Below are 20,308 nucleotides of genomic sequence, written 5' to 3' on the forward strand. Positions count from 1 at the left end.
ATCCTTCTAGTTAACAAGGGCAGAGACCACGAGAAATAACACTGTGTTTAGTAGCAACTTAACAACCAGCCAGCAGTTCTATCCACAGACACACACCACCGGGCATGGTTCCAGAACTAAAAAGGCACTAATTGCTTTTCTATAAGGAGGTAGAACACAGTCCCTCCGTGTTCTTTAGGCCTGATGGTCTGCATTATCGGATCTGTTACCGTGTTAATTGTTCCTGTCTCATACAGCCAGTTTGGGCTTTCTTCTGCACATGTCTTGGATGGTGACAGGTTCCTATATAGAGGAGTACTGGGGAAGCCTGTGTGTGTGTGTATGTGTCCGTGCATGTGTACACATGTGTGTATAAAAGCAGCCACATTCTGAGAATGGTTAACAGGCAACCAGGCTGTCTGTGCTCAGGGCCCTAAGACTGGCCCAGGAAAGGGCCGGGGGGGTGGGGGGTGAAGGTGGAGCGGGCTTCACTTGCGCTCACTGCCTTTTCCACAACAGGAGTGCAAATGCTTGCCCAGCTGGAGTGAGTGTGGTGAACTCAAGTCGCCTTTAGGAATGGCTGAAAAAGCCCACACCTGGAAATCACTCCCTCCCTGCTCCTCCACGGCAGGTTGCATTTGGGAGACGCTTCAGTCATTAGAGAAATGAGCCGGGAGTGAGCAATTCACCAGCTCTCCAGCACTTGGTGGAAAGCAGCAGGCAAGGATGGATGTGGTTGACAGCCTTCTTGTGAATGGAAGCAACATCACTCCTCCCTGCGAACTCGGGCTCGAAAATGAGACGCTTTTCTGCTTGGATCAGCCTCGTCCCTCCAAAGGTAAGTGTCGGAAGCTGTTATTTTAATCCAGGAAACTACTGAGTTGCGGGAGAAATCAGCAAAGGCAAGGCTGATAAAAAATATACATAACCAAGTCATTGTGAGACAAGGCTGGATAAAGTCATATGTTCAGAAGTTTGCAGAAGAGATTAACAAGCAGAATAGAGTCAAATATTCTTATTGTCCCCCATGGGAGAATTGGGCATTCATGAATAGGACTTGAGGGAACAAAAGCAGGGGAGGAAAAGCTGAGTGAAGCAAGAGGGAGTACAAGTGTCAAAGCCTGAACTTACAAGCACAGGAGAAAAGGTGTTGTCACCATGCAGCCGTTTTCTTTTCTTGGGGGGAAACCAGCGTGAAGTGGTTACAGTGAAATCATGCTTAGCAGCCAGGAAAGAAAGTGATCACTGTTCACTTGAGGAGCTTTGTTCTTAAGAAAAAGTGGTTCCCTGAGTGATCCTTTAACAAACCAACCTTCTACAAACAAAATAATTCAGTCTCTGCTTTCCTCAGTTTGTTTCTGCAAAATGTTGTCAGGACAGGAATGGTGGGTCCAGTGATGTACACCCCGGTGAGGGGGGAAATCGGCAGGAAATCACCCTTGGCTTCGGTTTTAGCATTCTGCTCTCATCACCTCCATCCCTCCGTCTTGCTCCTGTTACTGTCTGCAGAGTGGCAGCCAGCGGTGCAGATTCTCTTGTACTCCTTGATATTCCTGCTCAGCGTGCTGGGAAACACGCTGGTCATCACCGTGCTGATTCGGAACAAGCGGATGCGGACGGTCACCAACATCTTCCTCCTCTCCCTGGCTGTCAGCGATCTCATGCTCTGCCTCTTCTGCATGCCGTTCAACCTCATCCCCAGTCTGCTCAAGGATTTCATCTTCGGGAGCGCCGTCTGCAAGACCACCACCTACTTCATGGGTAAGTTGCTGCTGGTGACTCTTTCTGGAGCTTGCCCCAGACCCCACTCAGCCCCAGACCTTCCCAAGCCTCTGACAATCACAGCAGAAGACCTCTGCTGAGGGCTGAATCACAGAACATTAGGCTGTGCACGGCTGTGTGCAAGGACATTGCTGCTGACTTGATGGTCATCCTTATACGTTCCCCGTAAGTCGGTCCCCATCATCCACGTTGGAGGTCAGTTTCTAAGAGTGAAATACATTGATAGGAAAACACAGGGGCAGTTAATTTTGCCTGATTCTATTTGAAGGAAAGAGGGACTTGCTTCCTTCTGTTTGAAGTCAAAAGTGACTTTAAGCTGCTCTATCCCTTTCTGGAAGCTGTTGACTGTGTCCTGAGCTATACCCAACTTGAGTCCTGGCTTCTAGGGAGGGTAAGGATTATGGAGGAGGGTTCTTTGTCATTGTTCCTCTTGTTTTCTTAGGGAACAGGGGCTATTTGAAAACCAGTTCTATCACAGTTCCAGATTCTCTTGCCAGGATTCACTTCTCAGCCTGTTCTCCCCAAAGCTGGGACCATCTCTGGCAGAGGGAGAGAGGTCTCTGCCTCTAGATGAGGAGTTGAATTTGCTCCTGGGGCCTGTGGGGTCGCTAAGCTGACCCTGATTGGCTGAGATATGTAGCTGTTTGCCTATGCCAAACAAAAATGATGATAATGAAAATCACAAGAGCTAAATTTTTTGTGCTTTTATGCACCCCATGTGGTACTAAGTGCTTTGACTTTCATGATCTTACCTTACCTCCCAACCACTCTATGAAGTAAATGCAATGATTCTTCCTTGTCTCATTAAGGAGGAAACAGAGGCACAGAGAGGTTCATAATGTGCCTAAAGCCACACAGATGGTAAGCAACAGAGCTGAGATTTGAGTCCAGATTAGTAGCCACACAGTGGTGAGCATGCTACCTCAGTTTGCCAACTGCTGTGGTTCTCCTGGAGTTGAACAAAGACACATTTCTTGGTCCCCTCTGGGTGCCAGATTGCCTAGTCCCTTGCCCTTTCTGAGAATTAGTTGGGAGAGGGGCAGAGGTGGGAAATAAGCAGGGAGTTATTTTTGTTCTGACCCAAGCCTTGAAGAATATGCAGCAGTGAGCTGGGCTAGGGTAGTCTTCAATGACCGGAAGGCTGTAAAAGTCTTTGTTTTTCCCAGTTGAGGAAGTGGGATTCCGCACTGACAAAATGATGATGAATTTCTGACCCTCGTGCCACCAAAAACCAAGAATGCGTCAATCCGTGTCCAAGTCCTCTGAAAAAAAAAAAAAAAAGGACGAAACTTACAAAGGACAAAGATCATTGTTAAATAATGAAGCAATAATAATAACTAGTGCTGTAGACATCCAAGGCCCATCCATATATATCTTATGGTAATACTATTTGGGAACCTTAACCGGAGAATGTGAACCGAGGTTTAAAACGAGTGTTTTCATGGTGGCAAAACATTCTGAGTGCCACAAAGTTGTTCAGTTTGAAATGTTTAATTTTATGTTATGTAAATTTCAACAGCATAAAAACAATTTTATTGGCCAAAAGAAAAGAAACATCATTCTGAAAGTATTTGCAATACCATAATAATTTTGTTGGATTTTTAATTCCAATAATTTAGGTTCTTCTCTTAATTTTGCAGTCTCCTCAATACTAATAATTAACATTGATTAGCTCCTAATTTGTAGCAACAAGAAAAAGAATGCTTGCCTGCCAGTGAGTTTATAGTTACTGAGGATCCATTACACAGAACTGATTCTTAGAGAGTTTTGGGCTATACTCTCGACTCTAAATGTCATCAACTCTTTAGGGTAAAATCCAGTAAAACACAGCAAATCCTATCCCCAGAACATGAGTTTTTAGTTAATGGTTTGGGGGTCATAGACTTCTTTAAGACTCTAAGGAAAGCTAGGCTTTCCTAGAAAAATGACATTTTTGGATATAGTTTCAGAGAATTAGTTTATATCCATAAGAATAATGAGAAACTAAGGACCCCAGTTTCAGGACCTCTGCTCCCAAATTTATATTAATTCGGAGGTTTAAGAAATCTTGGTAAGAGATATTCAGAAGAATTGACAGAATTTATAGCGGAAGGACTCTACAGGGAATTTTAAGGGAATAATAGGACATTTTAATAAGTATGCATATACAAATACAAAAATAATAGAAATTTAGCTTTTTGGACAAGAAGCACATGATTTTATTTATTTTTTATTTTAATTTTTATTTTTTCCATAGGCCATCTAAGACCAAGAAGTGCATGATTTATTTTATTTTATTTTTGAGACAGAGTACCTCTCTGTCACCCAGGCTGGGATGCAGTGGTGCGATCTTAGCTCACTGCAACCTTGGCCTCCCAGGTTCCAGCGATTCTTCTGCCTCAGCCTTCCAAGTACCTGGGATTACAGACACATGCAGCCATGCCTGGCTAATTTTTGTATTTTTAGTAGAGATGGCGTTTCACCATGTTGGCCAGGCTGGTCTCGAACTCTTGACCTCAAGTGATCTGCCTGCCTCGGACTCCCAAAGTGCTGGTATTACCGGCATGAGCCACCACACCCAGAAAAGAAATACATTATTTTAAATGAGGTGTGTTTGATACCTTTCTCACTGCAATGGTGATGTTTGCTCCTTCTACAAAATACAGAAAAACAAAAACAACGAGACAGGAGACTTTATAGTCCCCCACCCAGAGAAACCTTTAGTTACCGTATGGGGCATTTTCCCTTGTCTTTTTACTACTTATTTTTTACAACAAGTTGCATTTTGAAATATAGATTGTTTCACTATTAAGAACAGTATGTACTCAAAATTTTTAGAAAAAGCCTTCATGCCTCCAGCTCAGGTCACAGTGACCTTTCAGGGTCAGAGAACGCTTGAGAATCTCGGGTTTTTAAAGTCAACTGAACTATGCAGACCGTACTCAAAATTAGAGCTTTTCTTCAGATTTTAGAGAAACCTTTTCTGTGGGGGCAAGAACAAATTTCATCCCCTTGGTTATTAATTAATGAGAGCCTTGAGCCTAAGCAGGTGTTAGGTGATAATCAAAGCTCAATAAACTTATTAAAAATTGGCAATGAGATGTATTTACAAATCCATTTCTTTAACTGCCTTAAACCCTTTCTGGAACAAAGCTGAGAATAAATCGTCTTTTAAAAATATACATACACAATATTTCTTTACCTTCTAAGCGTTTTCCTTTGATATCAAACCTGTGCGGATCAGATATATTCAAGCTAATGTGCAAATAAACTTTGGATTTCAGAGTCAACATAACCGGCTTCTTTGTTCCTTTCCCAGGCACCTCTGTGAGTGTATCTACCTTTAATCTGGTAGCCATATCTCTAGAGAGATACGGTGCGATTTGCAAACCTTTACAGTCCCGGGTCTGGCAAACAAAATCCCATGCTTTGAAGGTGATTGCTGCTACCTGGTGCCTTTCCTTTACCATCATGACTCCGTACCCCATTTATAGCAACTTGGTGCCTTTTACCAAAAATAACAACCAGACCGCGAATATGTGCCGCTTTCTACTGCCAAATGATGTCATGCAGCAGTCCTGGTAAGGTTGCATTGTTTATTTTTAAAAATACAACCTGATGTAATTTTGCAATATTATGAAAAACTGAGATGCCTTGTCCAGAGTGGTCGGGGGATCAGTTTCCTGGAGACTTTTTGAGGAAGTCATTCCAGCCTTGTTCTAGGATAATCACGATAGCAAACACTTAGCTGGGGAGCCCTGTTATAAATGCCATGAGTATATTCATTCAGTCAATCCTGTGAAAACACTCTAAGATAGGTATGACTGTTACTGTGCCCGTTTTGCAGTTGAGGAAACTGAGACTTGGAAAGGTTAAGTTTCCCAATTCACAAACCTAAGGAAGAGGCAGAGCCTCTGCGTTCAACCATCATGTAGTATGCTTTTAAATGCTGTAGTGGAGGGTTAGGCTAGATTAATTGTAGAGCTATGATTTTTTTTTTTTTCTTTTTTTGAGATGGAGTTATGCTCTTGTTGCCCAGGCTGGAGTGCAATTGTGTGATCTTGGCTCACCACAACCTCTGCCTCCCGGGTTCAAGCAATTCTCCTGCCTCAGCCTCCTGAGTAGCTGGGATTACAGGCATGCACCACTATGCCCGGCTAATTTTTTTTTTTATTTTTAGTAGAGACAGGGTTTCTCCGTATTGGTCAGGCTGGTCTCGAACTCCTGACCTCGGGTTATCCACCCGCCTTGACCTCCCAAAGTACTGGGATTACAGGCGTGAGCCACCGTGCCTAGCCTTCTTTTATTTAATAAAATTTTTACTTTAAAATACAGATTAGGTCTTACTATATTGCCTAGGCTGGTCTTGAATTCTTAGGCTCAAGTGATCCTCCCGCCTTGGCCTCCCAAATGCTGGAATTACAGGCATGAGCTACTGCACCTGGCAATGATTTTCTAAAGAATTAAGACAGAGCAGGGAATGAGTCCCAAATCCCACGTGGTTTTTCTTAGAGTTGCAGCAGCTCCGGTACTTACCCAGAAATTTTACCAGCATTTTACCAGAAATAAAAAGGCAAGATTGTAATACTGGTTCCTTTGCTTACTAACTGGGGACCTTGGGCAAGTTCACATAGGCTCTCTGAACGTCAGGTTCCTTATCTCTATTAGGAGTTTAAAATGTGGATATTTTAAAAATCTCCCTCATTGGGTGGCTATAAGATACAAAGGAGAATGTGTGCATAAAAATATCATGATAAAAAAGGCTACACAAATTGCAGGGTATTATATTTACCAATTCCAAGGATGTTTTAGAAGCAGGGAACTAGACATTGAGTAACAGCCCCAAACTGAGATCATCTCTGCTTTTTTTTTTTTTGCTTTCCTCCTTTCATTTCAACCAAGTAGCACACACACAAAGGAATTACGTTGCAAATGAGAGGAATATTTCCAAGGCTTGAAAAGGAATCTTATCAAAACATGTCAAATTGAAATGAGAAATGGCCCAGCCACCATAAGCCTCTGACAATTTTATGGCCTAATCGTGTAACCTCACACATGCCAGACTGCAGAAGTGATTTAGGGGCCAGACTCATAAAGAAGGAGGCTGTGATTCCTCAGGAATCAAAGATGTTTAGAGAAAGCATAGCTCTACCCAGCCAGGCACTAGAATGACGATGCCACTGTGCCAGCCTCACGGGGTCATGGAGAATGGACGCCCATGTAAATGTCTGAGCTGCTTACGGGTCAGAAACAGCCAGAATGGCATGTTTTGTAAGACTCAGGAGGTTTTCCATTGTCCCTGGCTAAGCACTTGATTACTCTGTTGTTTGACAAATGCTATACTGTGATGCTTAAAAAGCATAGCTTCTAGGTTCTCGAATCATATTTTGGGGGTTCAAATTCCACCTCTGCTACCAGCTGTGTGACTTTGGACAAATTATTTAAGCTCTTTAAGTCTCAGTTTCCTCCTTTTTACTATAGGTATTAAGACAGTAGCACCTACCTCAATGGTTATTATGAGAGTTAAATGTAATGATGTATGTAAAATGCTTAGCCTATATGTAGCACATAGAAATCCTTGATGTAAGTCATTTTGAAAGGTTTTTAAAACAGCTTTATTGAAATGCTATTCACATACTCTCATTTTTTAAAGCTCACATTCTTTTTAATACATAGACTTCTTTCAAGCACAGAATTACACCAAACTTTTCCAATTAAACTAGTCCTTCATCAGAGACTTCATCTAAAAAAAGAAAAGAAGTAAACAACGTATAATGACTGAATCGCCAGACATGAGGTTGCCAAGGATATTAAATACTAGTAATTAATGCGTTTGCTCAGGCCAGTAAAAATAAACATAAACCCTATTCATTCCTTCCCATTTGAGTTTGAAGGCCTAAAGTTGCTGGTTATTGGATTTCTTCTGATTGCATTAGGCACACGTTCCTGTTACTCATCCTCTTTCTTATTCCTGGAATTGTGATGATGGTGGCATATGGATTAATCTCTTTGGAACTCTACCAGGGAATAAAATTTGAGGCTAGCCAGAAGAAATCTGCTAAAGGTAACTATCTTGTAGCTGTGTGTTTATGCCAAATGAGCACAAAAGCTTGTTTTCTATCATTTAAATAGAAATACCCGAGTTTATGTAAAGTTTGTTGGAAAAATTTTTAAGTATTCTTATGAGACTCTGTATCAAGAAGCACAGTCATGAGGCCCAGTGTCTCCATTTTCTCATCTGTAGAATGGGGAAATCTTTCCTTTCAAACGCATTCTGAGTGGAATAAAGTAACACACACATAACCCAATAACAAGCCGAGGCCTCTTCTGTGCCGGAAGTTCTGTAGTGCTGTATTCAAACAGAGCCCCTTCCACAACCAAAGCTACTTGTAATTCCAGCCTGTTTTGTGTCTCTCCAAAGGCACTGGAAGGGATTTGATTCCTAACCCACAGCTGGCTTTTTGTTGTCTCCTTTTCCTCATCCTCTCTCCTCCTTTTTATTCTCACCCGGCAGTGGCCACGAAACCTCACTCCTTCTCCATTTATTACAATCCACTGTCCATGAAAATTGACCTGGACACCCATGTTGACATAGCTTTTCCCTTCTCACTCCATGCCCTAACTCAGCTCTCTACTGCATAGATAACTGAGTCTCTCTAGCTTCTTTGGTTTTCATGGGTTTTTTCCTTCTTATCCAAATTCCTCATAATAAAAGCAATCTGGAATCTTACCCAGCAAGCCCGAATCTTCCCTCTGGGGAGCTAAGGAAGCGAAGGAGAAGAGTGTGAATATTCATTCTTTAATCATTTTTTTCTTGTAAGCTACATGCATAAGATATTGTTTTTATCATATATTTTACTCATTTTAAGCAGCCTTTCATTGAAGGGCAGAACTAGTATAGATCAGTGCTTACCCATGTCAGTGTAAGGCCAGGTTGTCTGCCATTTTTCAGTTCCTTTTTGGTTTGGCCTTCTTCATGGAGGGGAGTGGGGGCTCCATGCCTTCTACCGGGCATGACCCATCCCCAACAATGAGTGGTCTCTTGCCCACGCAGAAAGGAAACCCAGCACCACCAGCAGCGGCAAATATGAGGACAGTGATGGGTGTTACCTGCAGAAGTCCAGGCCCGCGAGGAAGCTGGAGCTCCGGCAGCTGTCCACCGGCGGCAGCAGCAGGGCCCACCGCATCCGGAGCAGCAGCTCCGCGGCCAACCTGATGGCCAAGAAGCGGGTGATCCGCATGCTCATCGTCATCGTGGTCCTCTTCTTCCTGTGCTGGATGCCCATCTTCAGCGCCAACGCCTGGCGGGCCTACGACACCGCCTCTGCGGAGCGCCGCCTCTCAGGGACCCCCATTTCCTTCATCCTCCTCCTGTCCTACACCTCCTCCTGCGTCAACCCCATCATCTACTGCTTCATGAACAAACGCTTCCGCCTCGGCTTCATGGCCACCTTCCCCTGCTGCCCCAATCCTGGTCCCCCAGGGGCGAGGGGAGAGGTGGGGGAGGAGGAGGAAGGCAGGACCATAGGAGCCTCTCTGTCCAGGTTCTCATACAGCCATATGAGTGCCTCGGCGCCACCCCAGTGAGCTGTCCCCTGACCCTCCACTGCAGAAGGAAGGAGGGGAGAAGGCAGAGGAGGAAGAACAGAAGAAGAGATCAGGAAGAGAAGGAAGCAGGGGTGATGGAGAAAGAAGGTTCCATCTCCAGTGGGAACTCTTCAAGGTCTGCTTTTCATCCTTCATCTGGATTCCAGAGCACTGCTTCAGTGGGGCCATGACTTGGTTTCTAGGCAGTTCAAAGCAGGAAATGTTAAGTAACACTCACCATCAGAAAAACCTCAGCAGGCCAGGGACAGGAGTTCAACAGGGCTCCTACTGCAAATGGAGTTGCTAAGCACATGTTCAAAATGGAGATGTGGGGCCTACTGAGCTTTCAAACCTTCTAGAACATCCAAGGTGGGCTCTCACTCCTCCTGTGACACATTTCCATGCTCTGCTTTTTCTGCTCATGCAGAATTGTGGCGGTTGCTCTGCCTGTAGGGAGCCCGTCACCCTCTCATATATCCACTGTAGCCTTCCACCACATTGTGACCACAAAGCGAACACGAAGCAAACCCTCTCTGGCCATTTTGTCCTGGGTATGACAGCAGCCTGATTTCTTCATCTTGAGGCTGGCCAAGAACATTCAGAGTCATAAGCTAGTTTTCATCAGAATAGCATAAGCAATGTCTGAAAGATGGAATTTTGAACTTATTTCTTTTCTTTTCTTTTTTTTTCTTTTTTTTTTATTTTTTTGAGACTGGGTCTGGCTCTGTCACCCAGGCTGAAATGCAGTTGTGCCATCTCAGCTTATTGCAAACTCTGCCTCCTGGTCTCAGATGATCCTCCCACCTCAGCCTCCATAGTAGCTGGGACTACTGGGATTATAGGCATGAGCCACCATGCCCAGCCTTGAATTTAGCATTTTTAAAAAGAAAAGAGTATAAGGCAAATAGCTAGATGGAATTCTATCTTACTTTAAGGAATGTTAAGTGGCAGAAGGTGCATGGGAATATTTTTTCTATTTTAATGATATATATTACTTAATTTCTCCTTTATGTGGTGATATTAAACCTTATGACTTCTTTGCCTCCACTCAATTTCTCATATTCATCTACACTTCCTTTTTCCCAGAAAAGATCTCCAGGAACAAAGGAGCATTGTAAGTTACATGTACCTGGCCAAAGGTAGAAACACATATAATCAGGCCCAGAATTAAATCTGGCATACTTGGACTCAGTTAACAAATAGCTTTTGAATGTCAGAACGGTCTATGCCTTTAAATGCAATCTATATGCTTGCTAATAATTGGCTAATTTTATGTATATGTGTAAACCAAGCATAAATTACATCCTTTACATATAAATATACTCTTTGGTGTTCTTTAAAAAAAAAAAGAATAGTTATTGGATATAGGAATTCAGCTAGTATTATAATTTTACATTCCTTCATGACCAAGTTTCATGTGAACTTCATTTCTTAGCAGAATTAGTGTTGAAATATCTCTCCTCTGACTTAGAAATCTTAAATAAGATACAAGCTGTACATTCAGATACCAGGAAGTGCATTTCTAGAATAGTATGTATCAGTTCAGTCTACCAACACTTCTTACTTTTTTTTTAGAGCAACATTGTCCTGTCCACTTACGCAAATTAACGTGAACATATTTGACAGAAGCAAGTTTGCCTGCTACTGTGGGAAGCAAACAGGAAACAAACAAATAAACAACAACAACAACAAAACCATTGTTCATAGTTTCATGCCTCTAGGCATCTGAGAAGTGAGCTTTGCTTTTTCTTGTTTCCATGGGGTTATGGCCATCCATTGATCCAGGCCCGATGCTCTGTGTGGCACACAAGGATTTCAATTCTCAAAAGAATTCAATCTGGAAAGGGGAAAAGGAAAGAGAGTGACAAGAAGTGATGATGAATAACAGATGTATAATGGGACAAGATGTGAGTGTCACATTTTTGGAGAAGGGAATTGTCACGTGCTAACGGAAGAAATTATTGAGTGCGTGACTAGTACAGGGGACCTCTCAAGCCAGACTTCCTCAGACTGAAATCTAATTTTACTATCTGTCACTAGCCACCTCAGTCAAAGATTTCAAGGTAAAAATTCAACCGACTCAAACACACACTGCTAAAATGGTGACAATAAAGGGTGTAAGAAATGAAAATCTCTCCAATATTTGAGTAAGTCCTACATTATCTACAATTTTCCCGCCAGAAGAAAAAATCCTTCTTTCTGGCAGTGTTAGCATATAAATGAAGATAAATTAGGCCCCCATTATTAGGAAGCTCTGGAAGTTCCAAAGGCCTGTTAACCTAAAAATAGCTGCTAAATTCTAACTTCAGATTAGCAATGAATAGCTTTTAGGATGACCACGTCTCATGCACTAAAATACATCCTGTATTTTATCTGGCAACCCTACTTAAAAATATTTTTAAAGCACATAAAGTTTAAAAATATTTTAAAGCACATAAAAATAAAAACAATTTCCCAGATATAGAGTAGTAAAATGCCCCTGTTCACTAAATTTATTGGAAAGTCTTTCACATATGGAAGCTTGTTTTAAAAAGAATTTTAAAAGGCATTAACTTTTAGAATCTTTGTCCTTTAAGAAGGTCTGATTTTACTCTTTTTTAAAAAATTGACATAATTCTATTCTAGTACTTTGTTAACTGCCTTTATATCATGCTAAAGTAGAATGCTAATTTGAGTTTGAAATACAGTGGCTAATAGAGCTAAGAAAACACATTCATCATCATTCTCTGGTATTTTCTAGTGTCTTCTGGTAGCTCCCACTTATCCCCAGAGTAGCCAGGTAGAACTTGAACCCTGGAATGGAGACTTGTATCTTTGCTCTTCAGTTAAGCTGTGTGTCTCAGTGGCTTCTTGTACCCCAGTTCCTGTGGGAATCTTGTATCATAAGCATGTAGTAGTGAAAAAGCATGTATGTATTTCTGTGGCTTGTTTACATACATCTGTGTATGTTTAACCGGTGTTCCCACGGTTCAAATCAAATGTAACCTTCATGAGGCTGACAACAGCTGTTGAACCTCCACTGTATTTCCTTCCAGTGTTTTGCCCAGTACTCTGCACTTTGCGTGTTCAATAAACGCTGTTACTGACTTCCACTGTGCACCTGTGCTTCCGGCGCCCTCTCTGTCCACAGTTGTGATTCCCAACAAGGAAAGGCACATTCTTGGGGAGGTGGAGGGGCATGGCAGCAGAATTTCTAGAAGAATTTTTCCAACTCTGGTGTATCCCCATCCAAGATTCTAGGTGTAAGCATTTGCTGCCTCCCCTTTTCACTCCTCCTTGATGTGTGTGGGGGGAGAGGGCGAATGTAATCAAAGTGATGCCGTTGGGCTGGAGGAGGTCCCCAAATGCCGGTGGGACCTGGACCCCAGCTTGTGTCCAGGCTGTTGACACCATCACAAGAAGGAATTCAAGGACAAGTCAGAAAATAGCGTATAGAGATTTATTGCAAAGGGAAAAGTACACACTCAAGAAAAGGGGGTGTGGGTGTGCTCAAAAGAGAGACACACAATGGAGTTTGGGGTTGCTACCTCTACTCTATGGGTTTCTTTTCTTTTCTTTTTTTTTTTTGAGACATAGTTTCATTCTTGTAGCCCAGGCTGGAGTGCAGTGGTACTATCTCAGCTCACTGCAACTTTTGCCTCCTGGGTTCAAGCAATTCTCCTGCCTCAGCCTTCCAAGTAGCTGGAACTACAGGTGCACGCCACCACACCCAGCTAATTTTGGTATTCTTAGTTGAGACAGGGTTTCACCATGTTGGCCCGGCTGGTCTTGAACTTCTGACCTCAGGTGATCCGCCCTCCTCAGCCTCCCAAAGTGCTGAGATTACAGGTGTGAGCCACCGCGCCCGGCCAACTCTATGGATTTCTTTAACCAAGGGGTGGAATATTCATGAAGATTCCTGGAAAAAAGGTGGAGATCTCTCAAAGCTGTGATGCCACCCATTTTTACACCAAATATGGGTGGTCTCAGAGCTGTCATGGCACTGGTGGGTATGTGTTTAGTATGTTAATGAGTGAATAATGAGGTCCTAGGTGAAATCTAGTCAGATCCAGCACCATGTTGGATGCAGTCAGTCTTAGACAGCTTGGTCCACACCCTGGTTTTCAGGGTCTTATCAGCCCATAGCCTCTGTGGCTATTTCAACAGTTTCGTTTTGCTAGTCATGTGGAACTGCTGCCTGGAATTTTCTGTTCTCCTGAGACCACCCTGTATTATTCCTGTCTCAAAAGATGTCACAATGGGAGGGTGTTGCACCTGTGCATGCTGTGAAGCCACCAATGGAAGAGGACTGGGAGCCTGTGGTCTCTAGTATCCCTCAGCTTAGAGCCTCCTGCCCTCATTCCCTTTAAGGAGAACAGTCAAAAACCATCAACATGTGTCTAATCCATACTAAAGTATCCAGTTCACTCATTAGCAGTGATAAATGTTGTCAAAGCCACATGGTTTGCTTGGCCCTTCCCTCCCATCCATCTGCTCTCCCGCAGGGCCTCTCTGGGGACCGCTGGGAGATTTTCTGGGCCACCTGAACCCATGCTACATCTGCCGACTCCCGGTGGCTGGCTCTGCTCCAAGCATGGCACTCCCCTCCCTCTGCCTCCTTGAATTGGATGTTTCTGACTTCCCTGGCTTCCTGGCCCCCCTCAAGTATAACACAGAGCCTCCTGGTTTCCTAAACCTGATGCCACAGCCCAGGGCCAGCCTCACAACTCCAAGACGCACCTCAGGTCTTGGAAACCCAGCCCAGGTAGAATTTCAGATCCTCCTTCTTGCCTAGGAAGAGAAGTCAGACAAGTATACATTATTCAGCACTTAGCATTGTTCACAGAACATAGCTCAATACACATCTCAGGGAATGAGTAGATGAGTGAATCAACCAATACACTTGAATGGCATTGTTCCTTGATGCCGGTTCTTTCCTGGTGTCTTCGGGAAGGGTATGCCTTCCCAATCAAGAGGCCTTTCGTGCGGAGGGTGCAGCAGTGCATGATAAAGGAGGCAGTTGATTGGGCAATTGCGTTTCCAATCGTCCTCGCTGTATGTTATGTCTGGTAAATTTTGCTTTAGAATTCACTGACCATAAAAGCCACTTCTATGAGAAAAGAGGATATACTCTGGACTGGAAATTCTAAAGTCTGTATCCCAGTCTCAGCATCTATCACTAACTTACAGTGTGGCTCCAAGCAAGTCAGGCGCCTCCCTGGGTATCAATTTCCTCTTGTACATAATGAGGGACGAGGGGTTGTGGATCTGATCCTGTGTGACTCAGTGGGTCAGAATGTGCTACCCTTGATTGGGTGCAGTGGCTCATGCCTGTAATCTCAGCACTTTGGGAGGCCGAGGTAGGAGGCTCACCTGGGGCCAAGAGTTCGAGAACAGCCTGGGCAACATAACAAGACCCCGTCTCTATGAAAAAATACAAAAATTAGCTAGGCCTGTGGCATGCACCTGTAGTCCCAGCTACTTGAGAAACCGAGGTGGGAAGATTGCTTGAGCCTAGGAGGTTGATGCAGCAGTCAGCGAAGTTCATGCCACTGCACTCCAGCCTGGATGACAGAGCGAGACCTCACCTAAAAAAAAAAAAAGTGTGCTACTCTTTTACTATTCCACACCCTCCCTTAATTACATTCGCTTCCCATTCACTTTGCAATCAGGGGAGCTCCTTGACACCCAAGCACAGAACCAAGGCTTCCAGGACAAGAGATCAAGAGGAGGGGCCTCAGGAGGAGGTTCCAGGCTCCCGGTCCCTTCTAGGTCACAGCTTCCCAGTGCCACCAGTGAGAGGCTCATCTCTGGAACACCAGCCTCATCCAATTAAGATGTAGGCATAAAAATCCACTCCAGGCCGGGCTCGGTGGCTCACGCCTGTAATCCCAGCACTTTGGGAGGCCAAAGCATGCAAATCATCTGAGGTTGAGAGTTCGAGACCAGCCTGACCAACATGGAGAAACCCTGTCTCTACTAAAAATACAAAGTTAGTCCGGCATGGTGGTGCATGCCTGTAATCCCAGCTACTCAGGAAGGCTGAGGCAGGAGAATGGCCTGAACCCGGGAGACAGAGGTTGTGGTGAGCCGAGATTGCGCCATTTCACTCCAGCCTGGGCAACAAGAGTGAAACTCAAAAAAAAAAAAAAAAAAAAAAAAAAAAAAAAAAAAAAAAAAAATTCCACTCCAAAACCAAATGTGGCCTAGGATTGACAGGGGTACCAACATCTATTAAAGCCTGCCTTATATAGGCACTGCGAAAGTCACAAGTGACAGCAGGTGACAATGAACAGTGGCAGGAGGGAGGAATGAATGTCTGTTACATGTGGTCTCTTATTTAATTCTCCAAACAACATGTGTGAGGCATCATTTTTCACATTTCACAGGTGAAGGGATTGAGGCGCTGAGGGGCGGTAATCCGTCCAAGGTCAGACAGCTAGTGAATGACAGAGGCAGGGGTGAGCCCCGTCCTCATTCCGCCAGGCTGCTGTGGGATTAGCTGGCATCCACCAGCTAAGGAACCAAGAGCTGCCTATTTAGCTTCCTGTAAGGCTTTCTAGTTCTGAGGCCATGTGCTGTCATGGCCCTAAGGAAGAGAAATCCCCAGACTTGTTCTCTTTTCTTCCCTCCCCATGTGGACATCTGGGCCTCTCTCTGAGCTCCCTGAATCTGGAGGATTTGAAAGCTGAATCTTGCGCTTGTGTCCTGGATGCTTCCATCTCGATGCTTATTTTTAATTTTTTTTTTTTTTTTTTTTTTTTGAGACAGGGTATCAATCACCCAGGCTGGAGTGCAATGGCATGATCTTGGCTCACTGTAACTTTGAACTCCTGGGTTCAAGCAATCCTTCCCATCTCAGCCTCCTCAGTAGCACTACAAGTGTGTGCCACCGTGCCCCTCTAATTTTTAAATTGTTTGTAGAGACGGGGTCTCATGATGCTGCTGAGGCCCATCTTGAACTCCTGGTCCCAAGTGATCCTCCTGCCTTGGCCTCTCAAAGCACTGGGATCACAGGCATGAACCACCACAGCCAGGCCCCTGTGTTTATCTTTAGAAGGAAGATAATATACTTTGCCATCTCGTGGAAGCCAAGTGATAGTAACAGTAAATGAACTTTCAGCAAATTATCAGCATTATTAAGATAGATCTGTTTTCTCAGAATCATCAGAAAGGAGACAAATACAGTCCAACTGACAAATACAGTCCAAGGTGAGGCTTATTGCATCGGCCTGCAATAAAAAGCTTTCTGGCTTTCCCCTTCACCTGTTACCTTTTGAGCAAGTCCGCCCTTCCCTAGTGAAACGTGCAAGTTACTGTTACCCACAGGGCATCGCTGGGGTGTTCAACGTCCCCCACAACTTCAAACTTACCATATCTAAAATGGAGCTAATTGTCATATCCCATATCACTTCTCATCCTGATTCACTCTAACTGTTAATGGTACCCCAGCCTCCCAGGTTCGTAGACTCAAAATCTAGCTCATCTTTTGAAAGATGGTATCAGGAAGGGGTGAAGAACTTCATCTTTGGAGTCAGAAAGACTGGAATTCATTTCCTAGGCCTGGCTATGTATGGAATAGCGGGCAAATGACTCAGCCCCCAAGTCTTAGATTCTTCATCCATAGTACTCACCTTACGGGGTTTTTAAATTTTTATTTTATTGTGTTTCCAACTTTTATTTTAGATTCAGGAGGTACACATGCAGGTTTGTTACTGGGTATATCGCATGTTGCTGAGGTTTAGGGTATGAATGATCCCATCACCCAGGTACTGAGCATAGTACCTAATGGTCAGTTTTTCCACCTTCGTCCCCTTCTCTCGCTCCCCCTTCCAGTAGTCCCCAGTGACTCGTGTTGCCATCTTTATGTCCACAAGTACACAATGTTTAGCTCCCACTTATAAGTGAAAATATGCATTACTTGGCTTCTGTTCCTGCATTAATTTGCTTAGGATAATGGCCTCTAGCTGCATCTATGTTGCTAAAAAGGATATTATTTCATCCTTTTTTATGGATGCATAATATTCCATGATGTATATGTGCCACATTTTCTTCATCCGATCTACCATTGATGGGCACCTAGGTTGATTCCATGTCTTTGCTATTTTGAATAGTGCTACAATGAACATGTGAGTACCTGTCTTTTTGGTAGAACAATTTATTTTCTTTTGGATTTATACCCAGTAAGGGGATTACTGGGTTGAATGGCAGTTCTGTTTTAAATTCTTTGAGAAATCTTCAAACTGCTTTCCACAGTGGCTGAACTGTTTACATTCTCACCGACAGTGTATAAACATTCCTTATAGGGTTTTTGTGAGAATTAAGTGATATTAAATAATATTAAAAGATTTGAATGATATTAAATTTTAAAGGGATACTGAAGGGGTTCTAGACTCAGGTTACGACTATAGACAGAGAATGACAAGTTGTCCAACATTCCAAACAGTGGGATGACATGTGAGTCCATGATTTGCTAAGAGATCATGAAATTTGTCCTTCAACATGTACCCCTTCACCTTTCTCCTGCCCCTACAAATATAAAGGGGAGAAAGAGAGAGAATTTCTTTGATAAGGTGGTCAACTGAATGGCCAGGGAATTCTGCGCCATTTTCCTTTTCCCTCACCATGAAACCACACCTTTCAAACCTTGCATCTGGAAACATTTGCGGAGGGTGCTGTTTTTGTCACACGGAAAATTGATCCTTCCTCTCATGGGACCTCAATTTGGGAACATAGTTCCAAGGGAACTTGTGTCTACTGGATTCAGGGTTTGTCTCTGGTGTCTGGTGCTGCGAAGTGTTAAGAAAGAGCCTGACTGGAGCCAGGTTTCCAATGATAGAGAGTGTCTTAGTTAGTTAGGGTTTCTATAACGAAAATATAGACTGGGGGGCTCAAACATTAGAAATTTATTCCTCACAGTTCTGAAGACTGGGACATCCAAGATCAAGCTGCCAGCCAAATCAGTCCCCGGTGAGGCCCCTCTTCCTGGCTTGCAAAAGAATGGCTTCTTGCTGTGTCTTCACATGGTGGAGAGAGGAATCATCTCTCTAGTGTCTCTTCTTATAAGGGCACTGGTCCCATTCATGGAGACCCCACCCTCATGCTTCAATTACCTTTGAAAGGCCTCCAGATACCATGACATTGTGGATTAGGGTTTCAACATACGAATTTGGGAGCGGACACAGGCATTCAGTTCACAGAAGAGAGGCAAAGAGGGATGGCTCCATGGACCCAGGAGACATCACAGGAAGTAGCCAGGCCTGGTCACCCTGGGGCAGAAGGAAGTCACATGGGCTATTCCACCAGAGCAGGAGCTGACCAGAAAATGTGTCTTTGCACCAGAACATGATGCAGTATTGGAGGTCCTCACACAATGTGTGTGCATGGGAGAGTGGTCTCTGGAAAATCACAAAGTTGCCCCAAAAGAGAAGGGCTCAGCATTTGCCAAAGGTCCTTTGACCACTGAAGAATTACAGATGACACCACTTTTGCCCCTTTACCACTGACCTCTCCTTCCATCCTCAAGAGGAAGAAATAGAACATGGAAGAGAGAAAGAGAGAGAGAGAGGAAAAAAAGACCACCAGCTTCTTCTCACTGCAGATGTCTTGCCTGGGACCTGTCTGATTTAGAGGAAAAGAGAGAGACTTCAAACTGAATGTGAGATGAAATTTTGGATTTGTATCATACTAAATACCTGAAGATGAAGTTGTCCTAATGAAGAGATGAAATAAGCAGGAAAGATGTGGGGAAAGCTATCGGTTGGGCAGAGATATCATGGCCGGGGCAGAATATCTAACAGACAGGGAGTGAAGACAGAGGTAGAAGAAAAACAAAGCTGTTTCTTGATTGTTCCACACTTTTCAGTAAACTAATTACATGTGAAGAGTGTCTGACAAACAGTAGGTGCTTAATGAGTGATAGCCATTGTAAGTGATGTCTAAGACACTAATTTCAGTTATTAACCTGGTCCAGTTGGTCTTTTTTATTTTTATTGAGAGCACTCTAAATCAGAATTAACTTTGTTACTGATAACCCAAAATGTCACAGTTGCTGACCGATTGGCCTCTCCCCCTCCCAGTTCTCTGTCTCCTCCACTTGACCCCACTCTCTGGTAAGAGACTGGCCTTACCAATATAAGGTTTGGATCATTTTTCTCCCTGCCCAGTGGCTCCCCAGTGCTTAGTGGTTCGATTTCCTTAGCCTGGTATCCAGGTCCCCAGCAAGCAAGAGTCAATCTCCCTTCCCTATCAGTCAATTTCCTCTTCTTTTCAGAACAGAATGATTTGCTGTTCCCAAGCACTTCTTTGCGTGCATGCCTCCCTCAATTTGGGGCAGTCTCCTTTCTTTAGCACTTCCTGATAAAATCTTATCATTCTTCATAGCTCTGCTCACCTGTTAACTTCCCCCATAAAACCTCCAAAATTCTCTATCAGAAAAGATTTCTCTTTTTTCTGAGCTCTCATAATGCTGTCTTTGTATATTTCTTGTCATCTAACAACAGCTCAGCCCCCCCACCCTACTCTTTATTGCTTGCTCATGAACTCCATAATGGTACAGTACAGGTATTGACAGTTGCTATGCTTTGAATGTGTTCCCCAAAAAGCATGTGTTGAAAACTTAATCTTCAATGCTACAGTGTTGGTAGGTGGGGCCTAATGCGAGTGCTTGGGTCATGGGAGCACTGCCCTCACAAATGGATTAGTGCCATTATTTCAGGAGTGGGTTCCTTATAAAAGGACAAATTTGGCCGCCTCTTGCTTGCTCTCTCTCTCTCACCCTCTCTTTGTCCTTCTGCCAAGTTATGACTCAGCAAGAAGGCCCTTACCAGATGCAGGCCCCTCGGTATTAGACTTCCCAGTCTCTAAAATTGTGAGCCAATACATTTTTGTTTATTATAAATTACCTAGTCTCAGGTATGCTGTTATGGCAGTACAAAATAGACTGAGACAATGGCATTATGTTCAGAGAAAAAGAGCCCATGTCCAGGAGATAAATCATGAT

General features: G+C 43.6%; 1 protein-coding gene across 1 annotated transcript; it reads left to right on the forward strand.

Moving 5' to 3' along the window:
- The first annotated feature begins 479 nt into the window (after positions 1-479).
- On the forward strand, positions 480-12,244 carry LOC105487815 (cholecystokinin A receptor). Its single transcript, XM_011751429.2, has 5 exons — positions 480-817; positions 1,489-1,740; positions 5,060-5,321; positions 7,677-7,804; positions 8,795-12,244. Exons 1-5 carry the CDS (start codon positions 706-708, stop codon positions 9,325-9,327), a joined length of 1,287 nt encoding a protein of 428 aa, XP_011749731.2. The 5' UTR covers positions 480-705; the 3' UTR covers positions 9,328-12,244.
- Positions 12,245-20,308: the final 8,064 nt, after the last annotated feature.

This window comes from Macaca nemestrina, chromosome 3, assembly GCF_043159975.1.
Source record: "Macaca nemestrina isolate mMacNem1 chromosome 3, mMacNem.hap1, whole genome shotgun sequence".
Lineage (NCBI taxonomy): Eukaryota > Metazoa > Chordata > Mammalia > Primates > Cercopithecidae > Macaca > Macaca nemestrina.